Raw genomic sequence first — 22,083 nt, forward strand, 5'->3', positions numbered from 1 at the left:
ATTAAGTTCCGCACAGTCTTGTGAGCTCCACTCAGCGTGTAGGGACTAAGATGTAAAGTTGAAAGTTTATTTATCAGCGTCACAAGTAGGCTTACATTCACACTGCAATGAAGTTACTGTGAAAATCCCCTAGTCGCCACACTCCGGCGCCTGTTCGGGTACACTGAGGGAGAATTTAGCATGGCTAATGAACATAACCAGCACACTTTTTTTTTGGGGTGTGGGAGGAAATGGGTGAAAACCCATGCAGACACGGGGAGAATGTGCAGACTCAGCACAGACAGTGACCCAAGCCAGGAATCAAAGCCGGGTCCCTGGCGCTGTGGGGCAGCAGCGCTAAGCACTGTGCCACCCTGTTGCCCACCTATGAAGTTCCTCTCTCATCACCACCACTCCCCACACTTCATGGGGGGCAAGTCCCAATTGCCAGCTTTAAGCATTCCAAAGAGATGCACAGTAACATCATTGGCCCTTTGAGAACCATGATGTGGAATTGCCGGCGTTGGACTGGGGTGGGCACAGTAAGTAGTCTCACAACACCAGGTTAACGTCCAACAGGTTTATCAGGTAGCACGAGCTTTCGGAGCGCCGCTCCTTCATCGGGTGAGTGGGGGATTTGTTTCACAAACAGGGCATATATAGACACAAACTCCATTACAAGATAATGGTTGGAATGCGAGTCTTTACAGGTAATCCAGTCTTTACAGGCACAGACAGTGCAAGTGGAGAGAGGGTGAAGCACAGGTTCAAGAGGTTGTGTCTATATATGCCCTGTTTGTGAAACAAATCCTGCACTCAACTGATGAAGGAGCGGCGCCCCGAAAGCTCGTGCTACCAAATAAACCTGTTGGACTTTAACCTGGTGTTGTGAGACTACTTACTTTGAGAACCATTCGACCACTCAGATAAGAAGGAGCTCAGAGCTTAAATGGCCCCAAATTCTGCAAGCATTCAATAACATTAATCTTCCACATTTAATAACACTAAAAACATTCAAAACAGATTGAGATGCAATTGCAGTGAGTTAGGAGATTGAAAGATGTAGTTAGAAGCCAAAAAGCTTGCACTAATTGATGATAAGGACGGATACTTGTGGGATCTATTAGCCTGCTCCTAATGCTCCGATGAATCAACAACATTGTCGATATCTTGCATCAATAACTTTCTCATCTCAAGCAATTCTGCCCTCTGACTCACAGGATAATTGCTGGTCTCCAGGGACCATCTGCTTCATTTCCTGTGTGCAGTTCCCACAGAGTGGCGGGGGCAGTGTGCAAAAAAAACCCTACGTCATCTCAGCTCCCAATCTACCACGAGAATGCCTCATGCAGGCTTTGAGCCCAGTAAATCAGGACCACAGAAACACTCAAAGGCAGCCTGTTACTCAGCGTAACAGGAGCCCTCTCCGGCCGTCTCTGCAACATCCTCAACAAAAGATTTCTTGACAAAGGGTTCGGGGGTGGGGAGTGGGAGCAGGAGCAGGGGCAGGGCTCACGACGGCAGTTATCAAAGAATCAAGGAGGCATGAATTGTAGAATCATAGAATCATAGAACCCTACAGTGCAGAATTGCTTCTAACTTTACTTCCATTTGTGTTGGCATGATGTGAAGTTTAGTTGTACCTCAAACCATTCCGATGACAATCCACCTATCGTGGATTCTATCAGCCCATTTACTGGGAAAATCACTGCAGTCCCGATATCTGCCATTATTCAATGTTTTTATTAACACTTTCCTCATTCTCCCACTCAGATATCTGCATCCAACTCCTCAGAGTGGCAATGAATTATTAACCCCTTCCTCCGGGAGATTAGTTTGTTCTGAGACTCTTCAAAGTAGCATTGGGGGCGAAATATTCTTCAAACTCCTGCAGTTACGAACAGAAAAAGACCCATCCATACTCGCACTGCCCATGACCCGACTTCAGCTCAAACAAATGGAGTTCCTTCTGCCTGGCTTCCGACCAGCCATAATAAAAATATGGCCAGTTACCTGGAAGTTTTCCCCCTCAGTTTCTCCTTGGGACTAACCCGAACCAACCACATCCAGGAGACTTCATTTCACCCCAGAGCAAACACCCAAAATTCAGATCTAACCTGACCCAAACTCCCATCATATCAAGGGAGTAGAAGAGCATCTTTCAGAACCTCAGGACATCCCCAAATCAGATCAGTCAAAACCTCATAGAATGGCACAGCAGACTCGATGGGCTGAATGGCCTACTTCTGTCCCCACGACTTCCAGTCTTAAAAAGGTTTGTCCTTTAGGGAAGGAAATCTGCTGTCCTTACCTGGTCTGGCCTACATGTGACTCCAGACCCACAGCAATAGGTGGTCGACTCTCAAATGCCCTCTCAAATGGAGGCCAACTAGAAATGGGCAATAAATGCTGGCCCAGCCAATGACGCCCACAGCCCATAAAATGAATAAATGAAAAGTTCTCAGACAGCCAAGGCCCATTTGTAGTCCGGTCATGTTCTGATGTTGTGAAAAGCGTGACGGGCCAATTCTCACAAAGCAAGGCTCTACAACCTGCAGTGACACAACAGCAAGATCATCTGTTTCACTAATACTGGGTGATGGATAAATCACACTGGCTGAACTACCCTGTGTTTCACATGTGGGATCTTTACCACCACCTCAGGCCAGCACAAAACAACTTCAATTCAATGCCTCATCAGAAACGCTACGCCTCTCTGGCTGCCACATGCCCTCAGTACGACACTCCAGCTTGTCTGCCTCCAGTTCTTGTCCAAAACTCTGGAATTGAACTCAAGTCCACAACCTTCTGACTAAAGATGCGAGAGGATCGACCATCTGAGCCATGGATGCCAAATGTACTTGATCACCTTGACGACAGAGGACTAAACAGGACCAGAAATAGCCATTTGTCTCCCGCAGGCAATGGGAAGTCAGAGATTGCCTGTCCATATTACCTCGGAGGTAACATGGGCAAGAATACAAGAGCAGGGATGTACTGCTGAGGCTGTGTAAGGCTCTGGTTAGACCCCATTTGGAGTATTGTGAGCAGTTTTGGGCCCCGTATCTAAAGGAGGATGTGCTGGCCTTGGAGGGGGTCCAGAGGAGGTTCACAAGAATTCCTCTGACATCGTGGTCAATCACGGATAGTATCCTCCCTCACTGCTTCATAAAACTCACCAACAGGAATTGACATGTCGACACACAACTAGGCTACCCTGGATATTTATCCTTTCGTATTACAGGTGCCCCAGTCAACACTATGTTCACAGAGCTCAGTCCATTTGGCTCAATCCACATCAGAAGGCGAGGGGCAGGGGCAAAAAATAAAGTGGACAGGCTCCAGAGATCCACATGCTGGGGGCAGAGCTGCGACTGGTCCTGCACCAAGGCAAACAAAATGGTCGACGATCAACATTTGTGCTTAGATAAGACCGTAAGATACAGGAGCAGAATTAGGCCATTCGGCCCATCGAGTCTGCTCCGCCATTCAATCATAGCTGGTATGATTCTCATTCCCATTCTCCTGCCTTCTCCCCGTAACTCCTGATCCCCTTATTGATCAAGAACCTATCTATCGCTATCTTAAAGACACTCAATATCCTGGCCTCCACAGCCTTCTGCAGCAAAGAGTTCCACAGATTCACCGCTCTCTGGCTGAAGAAATTCCTCCTCATCTCTGTTTTAAAGGAGCATCCCTTCACTCTGAGGTTGTGCCCTCAAGTTCTAGTCTCTCCCACTAGTGGAAACATCCTCTCCATGTCCACTCTATCCAGGCCTTTCAGATTAGATCTCCCCCCACTCATCCTTCTGAACTCCATCGAGTACAGACCCAGACTCCTCAGCCATTCCTCATATGACAAACCCTTAATTACTGGGATCATTCTTGTGAACCTCCTCTGGACCCTTTCCAAGGCCAGCACATCCTTCCTTAGATATGGGGCCCAAAACTGCTCATGATATTCCAAATGGGGTCTGACCAGAGCCCTATACAGCCTCATCGGGACATCTCTGCTCTTGTATTCTAGCCCTCTCGGCATGAATGCTAACATTGCATTTGCCTTCCTAACTGCCGACTGAACCTGCACATTAACCTTGAGAGCCCTGAACCAGGACTCCCAAGTCCCTTTGTGCTTCAGATTTCCAAAGCCTTTCCCCATTTAGAAAATAGTCTACACCTCTATTCTTCCTACCAAAATGCATAGCCTCACACTTTCCCACATTGCATTCCATCTGCCACTTGTTTGCCCGAGACTGGCTACTGGAATGTGTAGGCATCTGTCTGATCAGAATCCCAACCACCTTGCAGGATCTACTCTCTCAGGAGACCACCAGAAACAACACACAGCACAAGCTTGTTTTTGAGGGGAGGCTGCAGTTTTCTTGAAGGGGTTAATCTGCAGGAGAACAGAATAGTTTATGGGAAGAAGCTATGTTTACGGGATGGAGTCTACAGCACCAACACAGGCAGGACGAAAGCAAACATGCCAGTTCCAGGATTTACACAGAATGAATGATGAAGGCAGAAGGTCAGGCTCTCAGACACGCACTGCCTTTTCATCCTGGCCAGAGCTCCAAGTGAAAGCTGAACTGCCTTTTGTACGCTTCTGGTTACATCTGTGTGCTGAATCAGCACGGCAAGTGGAATCATAGAATCCCTACAGTGCAGAAGGAGGCCATTCGGCCCATCGAGTCTGCACCGACCACAATCCCACCCAGACCCTATTCCCATAACCCCACATATTTACCCTGCTAACACATTCCCCCCCCACCCCATTAGGGGCAACTTAGCATGGCCAATCAACCTAACCCGCACATCTTTGGACTGAGGAAGCTTTCGTCTGTGCCTGACTTAAGGTGTAGCTGTCAAGGGAGTGCTTGATGGGGACAGCGCAGAAAGAGCTTTGCTTATCTAACCCACGTAATGTGGTGGCACGGTCGCACAGTGGTTAGCACTGCTGCCTCACAGCGCCAGGGACCCAGGCTCAATTCCCGGCTTGGGTCACTGTCTGTGCGGAGTTTGCACGTTCTCCCCGTGTCTGCGTGGGTTTCCTCCGGGTGCGCCGGTTTCCTCCCACATTCTGAAAGACGTGCTGGTTAGGTGCATTGACCCGAACAGGCGCTGGAGTGTGGCGACTGGGGGAATTTCACAGTAACTTCATTGCAGTGTTAATGTAAGCCTTACTTGTGACTAATAAATAAATGAACTTTAACTATAACCGAACACCCTGCAAAGCAGCACACTGACCGAGACCTCTTTCTCAGTGCTCGGCAGATCTCGGAAGCACTATCCCTCTTCGTGTTTGTACGGCCCTATCCACTCTTCACCCCCATGTTAAAATATGCAAACATCAAAATTAAACAGCTGCCCTGAGCCACAAAACCAAATCAATCATCGGCAGTAAAAAGATTCTGCGCAGTCGATTTACAAGAAAAAGGGGGCCTCAGTTAGCGTGACACAGCTCGGAGGAAGCTAGAGAGCAATAATAACATCCCAAACACGGGTGTAAATCTGAGCCGGCTCAGTCACAGGGCAGTAACTGCTTGGCTGAAGCTCAGGTTACGAGAGGGAGGTGGGTGGAGGGGGAAAAGGGAAGCTCTGTGCCAAGCAGGAAGACAGAAGAGGAGGCAGCTTCCTGCCTGGGGCCTGCCTCTCTCCAAATCTCGAGCTTCAGGAAGGAACATCAACCAAAATGGAGAGCTTTGCATCATAACTCAACTACCCTTTGTTTTTCCCAAACTCTCTACTGCTTAAAGATCAGGGGCAAACATCACAAACTACAAACCCAATCCAGCTGTTTCAGAAGAGATGGGTGACAAAGTCAGTGTGGGAGAGAACCCACCACTCTCGGTTTAGACCTGAAGTTTGTGCTGTGCTGTGATTCTCGCCTTCACATCACAGACCAAGGAGAAACACCCGCTTGCGGGGAACTAGCAACAACACAAGGTACGAGAGATGCGGCCATTGCACGCCATTACAGAACTGTTCCCCAGCAACAGCCAATCATCATCATAGGATCAAAGAATCCCTACAGTGCAGAAGGACGCCACTCGGCCCATCGAGTCTGCACCGACCACAATCCCACCCAGACCCTATTCCCGTAACCCCACATACTTACCCTGATAACCCCACTGACATTAGGGTCAATTTTAGCACGGCCAATCAACCTAACTCGCACATGTTTGGAGTGTGGGAGGAAACCGGAGCACCCGGAGGAAACCCACGCAGACACGGGGAGAAGGTACAGACTCCACACAGATAGTGACCCAAGCCGGGAATTGAACCCGGGTCCCTGGCGCTGTGAGGCAGCAGTGCGAACCCACTGTGCCGCCCCAAGGTGATGTGGAGGCAAGTTGAAAATCAGATGAATAAAACATAGAACACTGTTAACCTTGCAATGGGCAGACCCGGTATGATTTCAGAATTCTCTTCCGCCAATGGTAGATTAATTGCTCATTTTGAATCCAAGAAAGATGACCTAAACGTCTTCAGAGATCAAGAAAGGGGATGATATTAAGTCAGGCCACAGATGAGCTGTGATCCCCTTCAAAGGTGGAACAGGCAAGAGAGGTGACAAGGTAGTTCAAGACTGCTCTGATCAAGTGGAAAATCATTGAACAGAAGAATGCACTCTATCCTTAGATTAGCGATTCTGAGCATCACCACACTGCTTAGTGACTGGATGGTAGCTCAAACCCCAGCCTGCTTTAGGGTTGTTAACTGTGATCAAGTACATTCCTGGAGGTTTCATTGCATGACTTGCCCCCGATGCTCCAGCTATTAGTCAGCCAACACTTACATCCTTATGACGTACTGCCTCCCTACGGCAATTGGTAAGCAAAAAGACTCATTCCCAAATTCAATGCTCCTTGCCTACTGGCCAAACAACGCTCCCACCCCCCACCCCCTCCAGTTTTTCATAGAATGTCTACAGTGCAGGAGGCCATTTGGCCCATCGAATCTGTATTGACACACTGACAGAGCATCTTACCAAGGCCCAACCCCTATCCCTATGCATTTACCCCGCTAATTCCCCGAACCTACACAACTTGGGACACTAAGGGGCAATTTAGCATGGCCAATCCGCCTAACCTGTGCACAAAATCATCGAATTCCTACAGTGTAGGAGGCCATTTGGCGGATCGAGCCTACTCCAACAACAATCCCACCCAGGCCCTTTCCCCATTATCCCATGTATTTACCCTGCTAATTCCGCGACACTAAGGGGCAACTTATCATGACCAATCAACCGAACCTGCACATCATTGGACTGGAGGAGGAAACCGGAGCACCCGGTGGAAACCCATGCAGGCAACGAGCAAACTCCGCACAGACAGTGGCCCAAGGCCAAATTCAAACCCGGATCCCTGGCGCTGTGAGGCAGCAGTGGTGCTAACCACTATGCCACCCACAGGATTGTTAAAGAGAAACGTTCAAATGACAAAAACATGTTTGTTTGTTTTTTTAAATGCCGAGATTTTTTCTCCAAGGTTGCACACAGCCGTATCTTGGAGATTGAATCGCCAATTCCTGGAGGGTTGACAACCTTGGCCTGTTTGCCCATTGACGATGTCACGTTTCCCGTGATCAGAGCCTCCTTGGCTGGGCCTAAAAATGCACGCCCCTCCCTCAGTTGCAGCACTGAGGTAGGCCGCCCAGGTAGAGCTATGGCTTTGATCCTCGGCATGTTTTGATTATCCAGTTGTTCTTCGTTTCCTTGTTAGAGAAACATAAGAACATAAGAAATAGGAGCAGGAGTAGGCCATCTAGCCCCTCGAGCCTGCCCCGCCATTCAATAAGATCATGGCTGATCTGAAGTGAATCAGTTCCACTTACCTGCTGCTCCCTATAACCCCTAATTCCCCTACCGATCAGGAATCCATCTATCCGTGACTTAAACATATTCAACGAGGTAGTCTCCACCACTTCAGTGGGCAGAGAATTCCAGAGATTCAACACCCTCTTGGGTGGTGAATCTCTGGAAAGTTGGAGAGATGCTGTGAATGACTGCAGCAGATACAAAAACCATGGTCTTTCCCTTGGGAGGCGAGAGTGACCAGGCCTGTATTGGTACAGAGCAGATAGAAGCAACCGTCAAGAGCCTATTAAACCCAACCCCAGTCTTATGCTTATCCAGCTTCACATCAGCGATAACTGGAGGCCAACACAGAGGTCTTAGCTACTTCTTCCCCATGCCTATTCCTAAAACCAATTGTAGTGTTCCAACAGTTCAGTCAATCCAAAATCTGTTCTGTAATCTCCCCTCTCATTCCCAGAGATTGTCTGCTCAAAAGGTCGGTGGTCCACTTGACCTCGTTTGTAAACCAGACCACATATTTACATACTGAATCACGCACTATGATCTCTTGTGCAATGGCGTCTTTACCAAATGTCATTCAACTGTGACCATGCATTGCACAAATACTCGTGATAGCTCAACAACAAGGTTTTCTGGCCCAGATACAGGGGAATCCCAGAGGAGACGTTTGAGATACAGCTTACCAACTGGATGACAGCGCTCCCAAACACTGTCTGAGCCATCTTGGATTTGGAAGGTTAACCATGCACACTGACTAGTGGTGCCCCAATTACCGAGGTGGGGAATTGGGGGAGGGGAGGCGGGGTAATAAATCAAGCCCGGGATGCTTCCTCTGCTCCCTTTCCACCACCATGTTAGCCGAGTGTGAGAGAGGATAGCATGAAGCTTCAGTCTGATGTCCCCAAATGTGAACACTCATCGCTTTGGTTCACCGGAATCAATGAGTCGCTTTGGTGAAATGCAAGATGGCGTTCCTAGCCACACTCAGCACCTTCAGGAAACATGTGACATTCTGCCGATTCTTCAGCTGTTTCCCCTGGCTCTGACATACAAACATACACAGGGCCCGTCCTGCCTCAACATAGCACAGCCAAGTGAATTACTAATTAAATCATCCCCGCCCTTCACCATGCAATCTCCTCGAGCCTATAAATAGAGAAACACCCTTAGGCTCATTTACGGAACATCTCTCTCCAATTCCTCTCTCAGCCAAAAGATGATCAAGCAAGTTCCAAGGGATCTCAATCATCCCACCCTCACCACCACTTGGGAATCCCAAAGTTCCTCAAATTCCAGCAGCTTATCCAGCACCATTCTGTGAGGCCGCATCATTATTCAGAACAGGTTGTAGAAGGAAATCTATTCTCATACCTAACCTAACCTCATTTGTCCCTGTTTCACTGATGGATTATCCCCCCCCCCCGCCATCAAGCTCCATTCTCATGGTGTTGCAACAACAAGAGATGTACAGGCCCACCACAGTTCACCAGCTATGAGACCCCCTTCAATACTCAAATAAGCTGCTTCGACAGCAGCTCTTCATAGGGATTCTATGATTCTTCCCAGAATTACCCCTCAATTTCCCCAAATTATTGTTTGGCTCACTTATCAGAATGTTTTCACACAAGACCTGCTTCTAAATGGCCACGAAGCAACTGGGTTATTTAAAACTGGTAACACTCTCTCCTTCCTCAATGATGGACATCATTTCAGTACTGACAGCAAACTAACAAGAACGTTGACTCCATTTGTTGGCATTTATGCTCCAGAAAAACTTTAAAGTTAAAGTTTATTAGTGTCACAAGTAAGGCTTACATTAACACTGCAATGAAGTTACTGTGAAATTCCCCTAGTCGCCACACTCCGGTGCCTGTTCGGGTCAATGCACCCTAACCAGAACGTCTTTCAGACTGTGGGAGGAAACCAGAGCACCCGGAGGAAACCCACGCAGACATGGGGAGAACATGCAGACTCCACACAGGCAGTGACCCAAGCCGGGAATCAAACCCGGGTCCCTGGCGCTGTGAGGCAGTAGTGCTAACCACTGTGCCTCCCCACCTGATTCATCTAAACTCTTGTCCCCTCTATTCCTTTCTCCCTCATGTTTTTATCTACTTTCCTCTTGAAGGTATCCATGCTATTTACCTCAATTACTCCCGGGGGGAATATGGATTTCCACAGACTCACCACCCTCTGAGCAAAGAGGTTTCTCCCTAATCCCCTCTTGGATTTATGACTGACTATTTCATACTTATGACCACTAACTTTGGGCCCCTGTCACTCTGCCCCTGTGGTCTGGCTGACCCATCCCAAGAATACAATTAACAGAGGAACATATGAGTTAGCAGCTGACTGCCACAACACAGCCCCAATGCCTTTCGGAGCTCTTTGCAACTCCCCTCAGGATTGACAGCCCAAGATGCCTCGCCAGCTCTAAACCCCAGCCAAGATGACCACTGTATGAACGGTTCAGGTTCTCCGAAGCAGCAACTCCACTAACTCAACATGACCAGCGAAGAAAGCCAATGCCAAGTCACTCATCCAACAGCTCAGTCAGAGATTGGACTTCTACCATTATCGGCCATGCAGCATCTCTCCAAGGCCGCACAGGTGTCAACTTGACATACCAAGACAATGGCCCTTCTCAGTGCCCAGAACCCTCCCCATGCACCTCAAAAGGCCAGTCTCACTGCTCGCAACTGCACCTTGCATCTTAAATCTCCGACTCCCCTGAGAGGCTTAACCATTGCCTTGGCCTTCAACACTGCCCTTGGCCTTCAATAATAACTGAGCCCATGCTCCCCAACCGAGATGTCTTTGGAGTTTACCCTTGATCAGTGGCTGCACTGCATTAGCCACATGAATGGTACAAGACTCCAGTAAAGACTGAACCTCCTGCAATAAAAGGGACCCACATGTTGATTCATCTTTGCAGCATCTATAAGCTGAGTGTGTGGGCAAATGCATGGCAGATGCAGCATAATGTGCATCAATGTGAGCTTATCCACTTTGGTAGCAAAAACAGGAAGACAGATTATTACCCGAATGGCTAGAAATGTAGAGGGGAGAATGTGCAATGAGACCTGGGTGTCTTCGTACACCAGTCGCTGAAGGTAAGCGCGCAGGTACAGCAGGCATTAAAAAAGGCAAATGTTATGTTGGCCTTCAGAGCGAGAGGAGTTGAGTATAGGGATAAAGATGTTTTACTGCACTCGAGTACAGGAGCATAGGTGTCTTGCTGCAATTGTACAGGGCCCTGGTGAGACCATACCTGGAATGTTGTGTGCACTTTTGTTCTCCTTATCCGAGGATGTTCCTGCTATGGAGAGAGAGTACACTGAAGGTTTACCAGGCTGATTCCTGGGATGGTGGGACTGACATATGAGGAGAGACTGGAGTTGGTCAGGAAGAATGAGGAGGAACCTCATTGAAACCTATAAAATTCCAACAAGACAAATGGGTAGATGCAAGAAGGATGTTCCTAATGGTGGGGGGAGTCCAGAACTAGGCGTCATAGTTTGAGGATAAGGGGTAAACCTTTTAGAACCAAGGAGAGGAGAAATTTCTTCACCCAGAGGGTGGTAAGCCTGTGGAATTCGGTGGCACAGAATGTAGTAGAGGCCAAAACATTTTATGTTTTCAAGAAGGAGTAAGATGCAGCTCTTGGGGACAAAGAGAATCATAGGATCCGGGCAGGGAGGAGTCGGGATCAGGCTATTAAGTTGGATGATCAGCCATGATCATGTGAATGATGGAGTAGGCTTGAAGGGCTGAATGGCCTCCCCCGCTCCTATTTTCTATGTTTCTAAGTTTGTAAGGAGTGTGATGGATTATTCTTGTCACTTACCCAAATGGCGATCGACACTCAAAGCTCAACACCAAGCAGAGTGGTTTGTCTGCTCACTGAGGAACAGCGCCCATCTCTCCTCGCAGCACTGTCATGGCAACACATCAAGTGGAAATCACCCACCATCCCAAATAGGACATAGTAATCCCTCCCCAAGCGAGCATCCTGGAACTCCCAAAATAACCCAGTGTGGGGACACCACCACCACCACCACAAACTGCCAAGCTCCAAAGCAGTCTCTAACTCCACCATCTTCTGAGGGTGTCCGGCTACTGGCAATGAAGGCAGTCTTGCCAGTGTCACCCCATGGACTCCAGCAAAAATACAAACACCCTTTTAAGAAGCAAATTGCTTCAAGAAGCAACCCATGAGGCACAGGCTGTGGTTTTTCAGTTCACAAACTGCCCTCCACTTCTGTCTCTCGGTGCTACGTTATTCTGGGGTACTGGAAACCCTCTGGTGCTTGGTCCACATACCCAAGCTGAGCTGTAACAGTGGTACGGTAGGTTTCAGCAAGGATAAAGGCCAAGGGACCTTTCCTTCCCATCTCAGGATAACAATGATACAGCACCATGCACTCAACAATCACCAGGATCCATCTAGTCCACATCACTCCAGCAGATTCAGCAAGCCACCAGAACAGCCTTGACTGCAGACGTGGTGTGTGTGTGTGTCTTTGCCTCGCATCCGATTAATGAACCTTTGACTCTAATCCCACAACTCAGCCTGCAATAATTATAGCAACTGGGCTAGGCTGCAGAAGCCTGAAATAAGCTGGGTACTCCAGATGGTGCCCACACAGTTGATATTGTGTGCCACATAATGTGAGGAAATGCAGATTACCAGCTGCTAATGTCTGACGTACAAAAGAACTGTCAACACGCACTAGAGTGCTCCTTCCAATAGCTTCCCTTTCCCACTCCTGCACGGAAGGTCACCTTTTCCCGGGATATGAGCTCTGGTAACCTGGCCAAAGTCCAGCAGGAGGCTCCCATTCAACTATGGCTCTCTGCATCTCAACTCCATTCACTCACCTTCAGCTCCATACCCTTAAATATCCAGACAAAACCCCCCAAAAAATGTAAGGCCTCAATCTTCAAAGCTCTGCACTCCATGATGGCCTAGTGGCATTATCACTAAACTATTAAACCAGAAACTCAGCTAACGTCCTGGGGACCCGGGTTCGAATCCCGCCACAGCAGATGGTGGGATTTGAATTCAACAAAAAGTATCTGGAATTAAGAATTTACTGATGGCCATGAAACCATTGTCGACTGTCGGAAAAACCCATCTGGTTCTCTAATGTCCTTCAGGGAAGGAAATCTGCCGTACTTACCCGGTCTGGCCTACATGTGACTCCAGAGCCATAGCAATGTGGTTGACGCTCAACTGCCCTCTGATCAAGGGCAACTAGGGATGGGCAATAAATGTTGGCCCAGCCAGCGACACCCATGTCCCACGAATTAATATAAAAAAAATTATACAGCACTCCCAAGAAGCGGTGCCAAAAACTAAACACGCTTACACCAGATATGGTCTAACCAAGGAGGTGTGCAACTGAAGATTCCCAAAATACAGAGTTGGCATCTCTGCCCTGGGAGTTGTGTTTTTTTCAAAGGTTCACTCTCTGTATGGAGCCTGTGCTGTACTTGCCCTGGGAGGGTTTGCTGGGGTGGTGCTGCCAGGAGAAGAGCGAGTTGCAAAGTGGAGTCACACTGATATACCTCAGCACCCAGACACTGCCACGGCAATGCAAGAGTCAAAAGCAGACTCAAGAGACAACCGCTTTCAGTAAAGGGAGCTCAGGACAGGGAGGGACTTGGTGAGAAGATGGGGAGGTGGAATGGAGTGGGGTGAGGTAGATGAGATGGGCTTGTCTCGTTAAGAATCCTTAATTCTTTCTCCTCAAGAAAGAACAGAGTGTTATTATTCCAAAGCATTTTCAACTTGTCAAAGTGATGGATGTTCTGACTCAATCTCTAAACAGAGCCTCTTCTGGCCCCAAACACAACTCCAACCATTTAAGGAAATGTTTGTGTTCTGGTTCTGTATCTCCTCCACACGAGCACCCCTCCTGACCTCTCCTGATATAAAGCAGCGAGAGACGCTGGATACCTTCCAGGCCTCGCATCTCTGCCAGGCAATTGCAGGCTCCTCTGCACGAGTGCGGTGCGCTGCACTGGAATGTTTCCGACTGGATCTTTGCACCATGTTATGGAAAGAAAAATAAATCAGGATTCAGGGGTTGAATAACCTTTCACTGGGACTCATCCAAGCAGCCAACGAATATCTTTCCTCTCCTATAGCTGGAGCACTTGGACCAAGCGCAAGGGAGAGAGCAATACTGCCCGAGGGGAGAGGGCGAAGGGGGGTGGGAGAGAGAGGGCGGGGGGGGGGGGGGGGGGGGGAGAAGAGGGCGAGGGGGGCGGGGGGGGAGAGGGAGAGAGAGGGAGAACGGGGGGGGGGGGGAGGAGGGAGGGAGAGAAAGAGGGAGAGCAAGGGGGGGGGAAAGAGAGAGAGGGAGAACGGGGGGGCGGGGAGAAGAGAGGGGGAGAGCAAGGGGGGGGGGGAAGAGAGAGAGGGAGAACGGGGGGGGGGCGGGGAGAAGAGAGAGGGAGAGCAAGGTGGGGGGGGAAGAGAGAGAGAGGGGGAGAACAGGGGGGGGGGGGGAAGGGAAGAGAGAGAGGGAGAACAGGGGGGTGAAGAGAGAGGGCGAGGGGGGGCGCGCCGGGGGGGCGGGGGCGAGAGGGCGCACGAGAGGTGAGCAGAAGGAGTACACAGGGTCGGAGGGAGGGAGATAGAGGTGGAAGAGGAGGAGGGAGAGAGAAAGAGGGCTACCTTTTGCTGACTGAACCACACAGGCCACCTGAAAGCAGCAGGAAACAAGAGAGAGAGACTGAAACCTTACCTTTTTCAACAGGAGCTTCTGCTCTCCAGTTTCATCTCCTCATGTTGCCTCACGTGTGTCCAATAGCTGACACGGTGACTTTACCACGTGTGGCAATCTGGGAACCTGCTGATAAAGGTACTGATGTACGATACCACAGTGAGACTCGATTGCAGTAACCCACCAAACTCTGATACTTCAGCCTTGAGCTCCACAGATATGGATTTGAAGATCTTATCAATATTAATTAATTAGTCACTTACCTCTTCATCCAGGGTCAGACTCATCAACATCATGTATCTGAGCCTATCTTAACAAGGCTGCAATACACACTGCAGCTCCTACATCTACAGGCGGCTCCTGAACTCAGTTGCCAAGAGCACAGCTAGCAGCTAAGGGGAATGATGCACTGTAAAGTCACACTGGGGTGATGAGGCATCTTTCCCCAATATGGGTGGCCCCGATAACTCCCAGTTCAGATGCAATCATGCCAAGACTAGAGCTCCCTCCACACTGCACTCTCAACAAGGACTCCCAGGTCAGGACAGTCAAGATCTGGCCACTGTGTCTCTGCTCCCTCGCTGACAGAGTGACAAAGCAGTGACATTTTACACTGCCCACATCCAGCAACCTCAGCTCCGCCTGGGTGGAACTCAAGCCTGGTGCTGAATTACTGTCCGTTTAGTCCTGTAGGCCCCGCTACCCACTAGGAAATCATGTACAACTGTTCTCAACTTGATGACCCTTACACACAGTGGTGAAACGTTTCACCCGAGTTGGAACCCAAATCCCAGAGATTGTCCAATGGCTTCAATATCTCAACTGCATCACGGTTAATCAAATACTTTTGAAAAAGTGACTGGTACATCATCCAAGATGAAGCTCCTGGTTTTACACTCAACTTTCCACCAACATCATCAATCAGCAAATAGTCAACCCTTTTGTTCCCTGGTTGAGCGTAAATATTGGTAAAGGGACCAACTCCCCTGCTCAGAGAGATACTGTGACGGGATCTTTTACAGGGGAGATTGTCCCCTCGGTTTTGACATGTCATCCAGAATGCCGCACCCCTGACAGTGCAGCACTCTTTCGATACTGCACTGCAGGCGGCGGGGGGTGGGGTGGCCTACGTTGTTGCGCCAGTGCCCTTGAAGTTGAACTTTCAAACTCTAGTTCAGAGTGCAACCAACAAGTCAAGGTAGAAGGGACGTCAACTTACAATCCAGTCAACTGAAGCACCGTCAAAACAAATGACCACATTCTGAAGTGGACCACATTGGAAGCCACTCAACCCTCTGAGACAAATAAAATCGGAGACTGTATGCATTTACTAAATTTTAATCCTTTTTAATTGATATAAAAATACTTTCATAAATATTCTTCGGCGAGACTGTACAATATTTAAATTACATGCTGAGTTCAATAAGTTACATTATAAAGTAAATACCACCTGCAAACTGATTCAAGTACATTAGACACAGCCACCTCCCGCACAGATCAACAGCAGATCATCTAACCCCTCTTCTTCTTACCCCTCCATTCTCTGCTGAAGGAGCAAGTGTGGGAGAGATGGAGAACACACACAGGAGTTGTTTCCCATCCTCTCCTCCATGCCACTGACTCCAGGACAGCTGAATCCAGTCAGCACCGTTGGCTATTTGCTTTCGCCCAACCCTCAGCTAAATGTATTCTGCCCACGATTCACTTGGGATTATGGATATTCCTGCCATGTAACAATACTGCTGCATGACGTCTTCTTCACGCACCCACCCGCCTACTCACTTCCCCGTGACGCACCTTCCGCCAATCCCTCCCTTTCCACATTCCCAATTCCGTCAGGTAGAATCGGCAATTCCTTCGGCCCTGACCCTTTCCCTGCTGGAGCTGCTCGTTCCAATGTGACGCCACGGGAGCTGGTCGCTGAGGGTGGCACGCCTAGTCTCGGCTCCTCACACCCACCACCTCTGCCAATCACACACATCCCGACAATACGTCATTGCCCCGAAATTTGAACTCTCTCAGGCTCTCTCTATATCTCCACGGATGCTGTCTGACCTCCAGTGTACTTGCAGGATTCTCTCTTCATACCACACAAGATTAACTCTTGGGTTTCTCTCACTCCTGTGTGGCCAGAGTGCCACACTTTGCCGAACATGCTCTCCATCTTTCCATTATGTACTCACACGTGTAGGATCTTCATCTGAAACTAAGGTCAATTCCAAAAATACAAGGAACGTGGTTGATTTGGGACCATGAGTGGTATCAACAGTGAAACAGTCTGACTTCACCATTGTCTGCCCCTCTGCCTATCTCAAGACATCCTAATCAGCTTTCCCCACACAATGTACAACAGCTCAACACATGATCCAATAAACAAAGCATCACTTTTATAACATTTGTCTTCCAATGTCTTCAGCTGGGTTCTCCACTAACAAACAGACTGCCCAGAAGACCAATAGATCAGGAGACAGAGAACCAAACTTCCTTCTGCTCATATTTTACACATCCTGTACAAACATAGTTATTCCCACTAATTGCCAATTAACAATCATTCAAAGCTTAGTCATTACTTGGCAACCATTAATCTTCCAGCGGCACGCAAGCACCTGATGGGACAACATCCATCAAATGTGGCCTTGGAAAAAAAAACACCTTTCAATTTGTTAGAAACTGTTTTCAAAACAACTCTCATGATATTCGATACGGGAGCCACCCAAACCCACACACTGAGTCCTTCCCTAAAAGCAGCACTCCAAGTAGCCAGCAGACTAGACAGAAACCATCCGAAGCCTTGGATTGAAGTCAAGCATGAATGTGTTGCCTGGAGCTCAGAGTTCTGAGTGCACCGATTCCTCAACGATTCAGCCATGTCCAACAGCAGAACTGGTTCTCGTGACCAATGACAATGGCTCGTGCCATCAGCGTCAAGCCATCTGCCAGTTCCAATCACATCTCTCAGCAAGCTGGGGAGGGGGGGGGGGGGGGGGGGGAGCGGAAGAAGGCAGGACAACCAGTGGTCAGAGAGTGCACCCCCTCAGTCTGCACGGTTCCGCTCCAGAGCAGCAGACGAGTATTTCGTCGCGACACTGCATCACGCAATTCGCCTCAGCACCTTGGGCACTCGCCTCAATGGAAGGCGCTCATTGTCATATCTGAAGAGCGTATCTGATGGGTTCACTGCGACCGTTGTTCCACTGATGGTAAACACTGTGGGAAAAACATTGGCAGAGTTATACAGAGGGTGGGAGTGAGGAGCCGGGGAAGGAGAGCAAGGGCAGACACTGCTCCTTCTGATGCTACACCAAGGTCAGAATCTTATTCTCTTGGACACATGGCCCTCCCTGGGTCAACACAGTAAGAAGCTTAACAACACCAGGTTAAAGTCCAACAGGTTTATTTGGTAGCAAAGCGGTTACCCAAATAAACCTGTTGGACTTTAACCTGGTGTTGTGAGACTTCTTACTGTGTTTACCCCAGTCCAATGCCGGCATCTCCACATCATGACCTCCCTGGGCCAGCAGGTCTCCCTGGTCATAGAATCTCTATAGCGCAGAAGATTCGGCGCATTGAGTCTGCACCAACCACAATCCCACGCAGGCCCTATTCCTGTAACCCCACATATTTCCCCTGCTAATCTCCCTGACACTAGGGACAATTCAGCCTGGCCAATCAACCTGATCTATGGACTGAGGGGGGGAAACCGGAGCACCCAGAGGAAACCCACACAGACACGGGGAGAATGTGCAAACTCCACACAGACAGTGACCCAAGGCTGGGAATCGAACCCAGGTCCCTGGCGTTGTGAAGCAGCAGTGCTAAACCACTGGTCAAGGAGTTAGTGTGGAAAAATAAAATATTCTAAAGGACTGAGGGGAGAAGACAGCTTACAATTGGAAGCGGGGAATAGTTCCGATGTTGCGCCAGATCAAGACTGTGCATCACCAAAGTATCCACCTCTAACATCAGCTGTTGGGGGGTGGGGGGGCTTGGGGTGTAAGCTGCCGACTGAAGCTACAAGCACAGCATTGCAGCCAATGGCCCACACTGCGACTATCTAAATCCTTGGATTGAACTCAAGCCTACATCAACAGGCCAAGGTGGAGGGGAATACCAGCTGTGCTGACTTCATCACTTAGCAACGTGTCCACCGGAGAACTGAGGCAGACACAGCCCGAGCCCATTCCCCAGGGACCTCTGAGGGACTGCAAGGCCAAGTGTAGTGTGTCAAAATTCACAGAGGACACTAAGATGGGTGGAAGAGCAAAGTGTGCAGAGGACGCTGAAAGTCTGCAAAGGGATATCGATAGTCTAAGTGAGTGGGTGAGAGTCTGGCAGATGGAGTACAATGTTGGTAAATGTGAGGTCATCCATTTTGTAGGAATAACAGCAAAATGGACTATTATTTACATGGTAAAAAATTGCAGCATGCTGCTGTGCAGAGGGACCTGGGTGTCCTTGTGCAGGAATCTCAAGGAGTTGGTTTGCAGGTGCAGCAGGTAATTAAGAAGGCAAATGGAATTTTGTCCTTCATTGCTAGAGGGATGGAGTTTAGAAACAGCGAGGTTATGTTGCAGCTGTGTAAGGTGCTGGTGAGGCCACACCTGGAGTACTGTGTTCAGTTTTGGTCTCCTTACTTGAGAAAGGATATACTGGCACTGGAGGGGGTGCAGAGGAGATTCACTAGGTTGATTCCGGAGTTGAGAGGGTTGGCTTATGAGGAGAGACTGAGTAGACTGGGGCTATACTCTTTGGAATTCAGAAGAATGAGGGGAGATTTTATAGAAACACATATGATTATGAAGGGAATAGATAAGATAGAAGCAGGGAAGTTGTTTCCACTGGCGGGTGAAACTAGAACTAGGGGGCATGGCCTCAAAATAAGGGAAAGCAGATTTAGGGCTGAGTTGAGGAGGAACTCCTTCACACAAAGGGTTGTGAATCTGTGGAATTCCCTGCCCAGTGAAGCAGTTGAGGCTACCTCATTGAATGCTTTTAAGGCAAGGAGATACATTTTTGAACAGTAAAGGAATTAAGGGTTATGGTGAGTGGGCGGGTAAGTGGAGCTGAGTCCACAAAAAGATCAGCCATGATCTTATTGAATGGCGGAGCAGGTTCGAGGGGCCAAATGGCCTACTCCTGCTCCTAGTTCTTATGCAAGACCCACTTGTGATCAGAGCTGGCCAGACCACTAATCTTCTCAAGTTCCATCTGCAATTCCTTGGCTTCCAAATGCCCCACGGCAGCTGGTGGGCAGGGTCACCTCAGCCTGGTTGCTTTTGCGGAGAGAGGGTGAGGGTCCTTGCAGCTTGGCCTGTTAGCAATGGGTTAACGGACCTTCCAATTAAGTCCCAATTTGATGTCAAGTATCCAATAGAAGCCACTGATATACAAAGGGGCTGCAGGTGGCACTGGGTTGTTGGTGGAGAATTGTGTGTGGAATCGAAACAAAGAAATAAAAGGTAGTTTATGAAGAAGCATGACCCATCGCAGGACAAAAACCCTCAACACCAGAGATAGACTGACACCTACCTGACAACCTGGCGTCCACCTTGAACCACAGCGAGGAGGGGAAAAGTATCCCAGTTCAGAGCTTCTCTTCCTGTTCACAGTATCACACAAGTTTGGCTGGAGAGATGGTGGGTACAGTGTATATAGACAGTCTGTGTGAAGTTAGATGTGTTACAATTTAGGGATTTTTGGTTGGGGACTTTAAATCTTTATGTTTTAAATGCAGGTGAAGCGTGGAATATATACATAATCTTGACAAAGTTTAGGCTTCAGTGTTTGTTTTCCTTCTGTCCTATTTACACAAAGGGTGAGGTAGCCGAGTGGTGAATGGAGGGCCGCCGACAGTCCCTCACACCGAGGACTCCTCCGGATTTGCATCTGGCAACATCTGCCGCTGCTTCAGCTTCTTCCTCAGCTCCTCGGAGAAAGGGTCCACCCCTTCCTCGCCCAGCTGCAGCCGGATGTAGCCGTTGGTGTTGCCGCCGCGGATGTTGGCCAGGTTGAGGCGGGTGGGCGACTGGACGGCAGTGGGCAGGGGCTGCCCGGGGATCCCGTTGGCGGTGCCGTTGTGCGACGGCGAGCTGCCATTCTGGCACAGGGCGTGCCCGGGCACGATCTTCAGGGAGCCGTCGGAGTAATAATAGGAGGGCGACTCCCACAGCTTCTCGTCCGAGCTCGATGTCTGGCTGGGGATGAACTGGGTGCCTTTGGGGAGCTCCTTGGGCAGGATGCGCTCGGTGGGGTACACGGTAACACGCTCAGCTTCCTTGCTTGGTGCCTTTTTCTCCAACCGCTCCTTCAGCTTGCGGTTCAGGTAGATGACCACTCCTAACAAGCAAAGACAGACCACCCCCAGGACAAAGACACACAGCCAGACCAGTTCCACATTACTCGCCGCCATCTGGCGCTCCAACGCCATGGCCGGTTTGGAAACCACCTTCAGCCAGTACTTGCCCACCGGGAAGCGCTCACGTTTCTCCTCCGAGTAACACTTGTAGCTGCCGCCGTGCTGTGGCTCCACCTCCGAGATCAACAAGGCTTTGGGCTGCACCTCGTAGTTGGCGTCAGGTACCTGGGCAAGGTCTCGCTGCTGGAAGGTCCACTTGGGCACAGCCAGGTTGGAGATTAGACGGCAAGGCAGGAGGATATTCGTGCCAGCTACAACAGTGAGGTTCTCCATCTTCAGCTCAACTGAAAAGAGCAATGGAGAAACAAAGACCAGTCAACCTTTACTCCACACAAACAGCACAGGGATTGGCAAGTGGGAGAGGAATACACTTGCATGTATAAATGTAAACGGCAGCTTAGACAATCTCAGCGTTTTACAGCTCATGAAATACTTTTGAAGTACAGTCACTATTGCAACCTGGGAACCGTGGCAGCCAATTGGCACACAGCAAGCTCCCACCAAAAGCAACATGATAAATGACCATATCATCTGATCATCATGGGGATGGGTGGTACAGCGGTTGGCACTGCTGCCTCACAGCGCCAGGGACCCGGGTTCGATTCCCGGCTCGGGTCACTGTCTGTGCGGAATCTGCACGTTCTCCCTCCGGGTGCTCTGGTTTTCCCCCCACATCCTGAAAGACGTGCTGGTTAGGTGCATTGACCTGAGCAGGCGTGTGGTGACTAGGGGGATTTCACAGTAACTTCTTTGCAGTGTTAATGTAGCCTTACTTGTGATTAATAAATAAAATAAAGGATAACTATTGGCCAGGGAGACTTCCAGAGGCTCTTCATCCTAATCGTGTTGTAGCGATCTTTCTCTGTCCAATAGAACAGAAAGGCCATTAATTTAATACCTGGATTGAAAGATGACACCTCCCAGCAGTGTAGCACTCACTCAGTACTGCACCAGAACATCAACCTGGATTTTATGCTCCATTCCTTGGAGTGGGGTCCAAACCCAGAGGGAGAAATGCAACCACTGTAACTCAGCTACAAGCCACCCGCAGATTTGGAGCAAAGTATTGGCCAAGCTCCCTGACTGGCCTCAACAGGGACAAGGACACACTCGAACAATAAGGGGGATGTCCCAGG

The 22,083-nt window shown here is 49.3% G+C and overlaps 1 protein-coding gene across 1 annotated transcript in view; it reads right to left on the minus strand.

Moving 5' to 3' along the window:
* Positions 1 to 15,855: 15,855 nt before the first annotated feature.
* Positions 15,856 to 22,083, minus strand: part of sema4c (sema domain, immunoglobulin domain (Ig), transmembrane domain (TM) and short cytoplasmic domain, (semaphorin) 4C) — a 96,717-nt gene continuing 90,489 nt past the window's right edge. The window contains exons 15-16 of the mRNA XM_078239545.1: positions 20,062 to 21,231; positions 15,856 to 17,739 (exon numbers count right to left, since the gene is read on the minus strand). Coding sequence (XP_078095671.1) covers positions 20,390 to 21,231 — 842 coding nt within the window. The 3' untranslated portion in view covers positions 15,856 to 17,739; positions 20,062 to 20,389. The remainder of the gene's footprint in view (positions 17,740 to 20,061; positions 21,232 to 22,083) is intronic.

Source organism: Mustelus asterias, chromosome 22 (genome assembly GCF_964213995.1).
Source record: "Mustelus asterias chromosome 22, sMusAst1.hap1.1, whole genome shotgun sequence".
Classification (NCBI taxonomy): domain Eukaryota; kingdom Metazoa; phylum Chordata; class Chondrichthyes; order Carcharhiniformes; family Triakidae; genus Mustelus; species Mustelus asterias.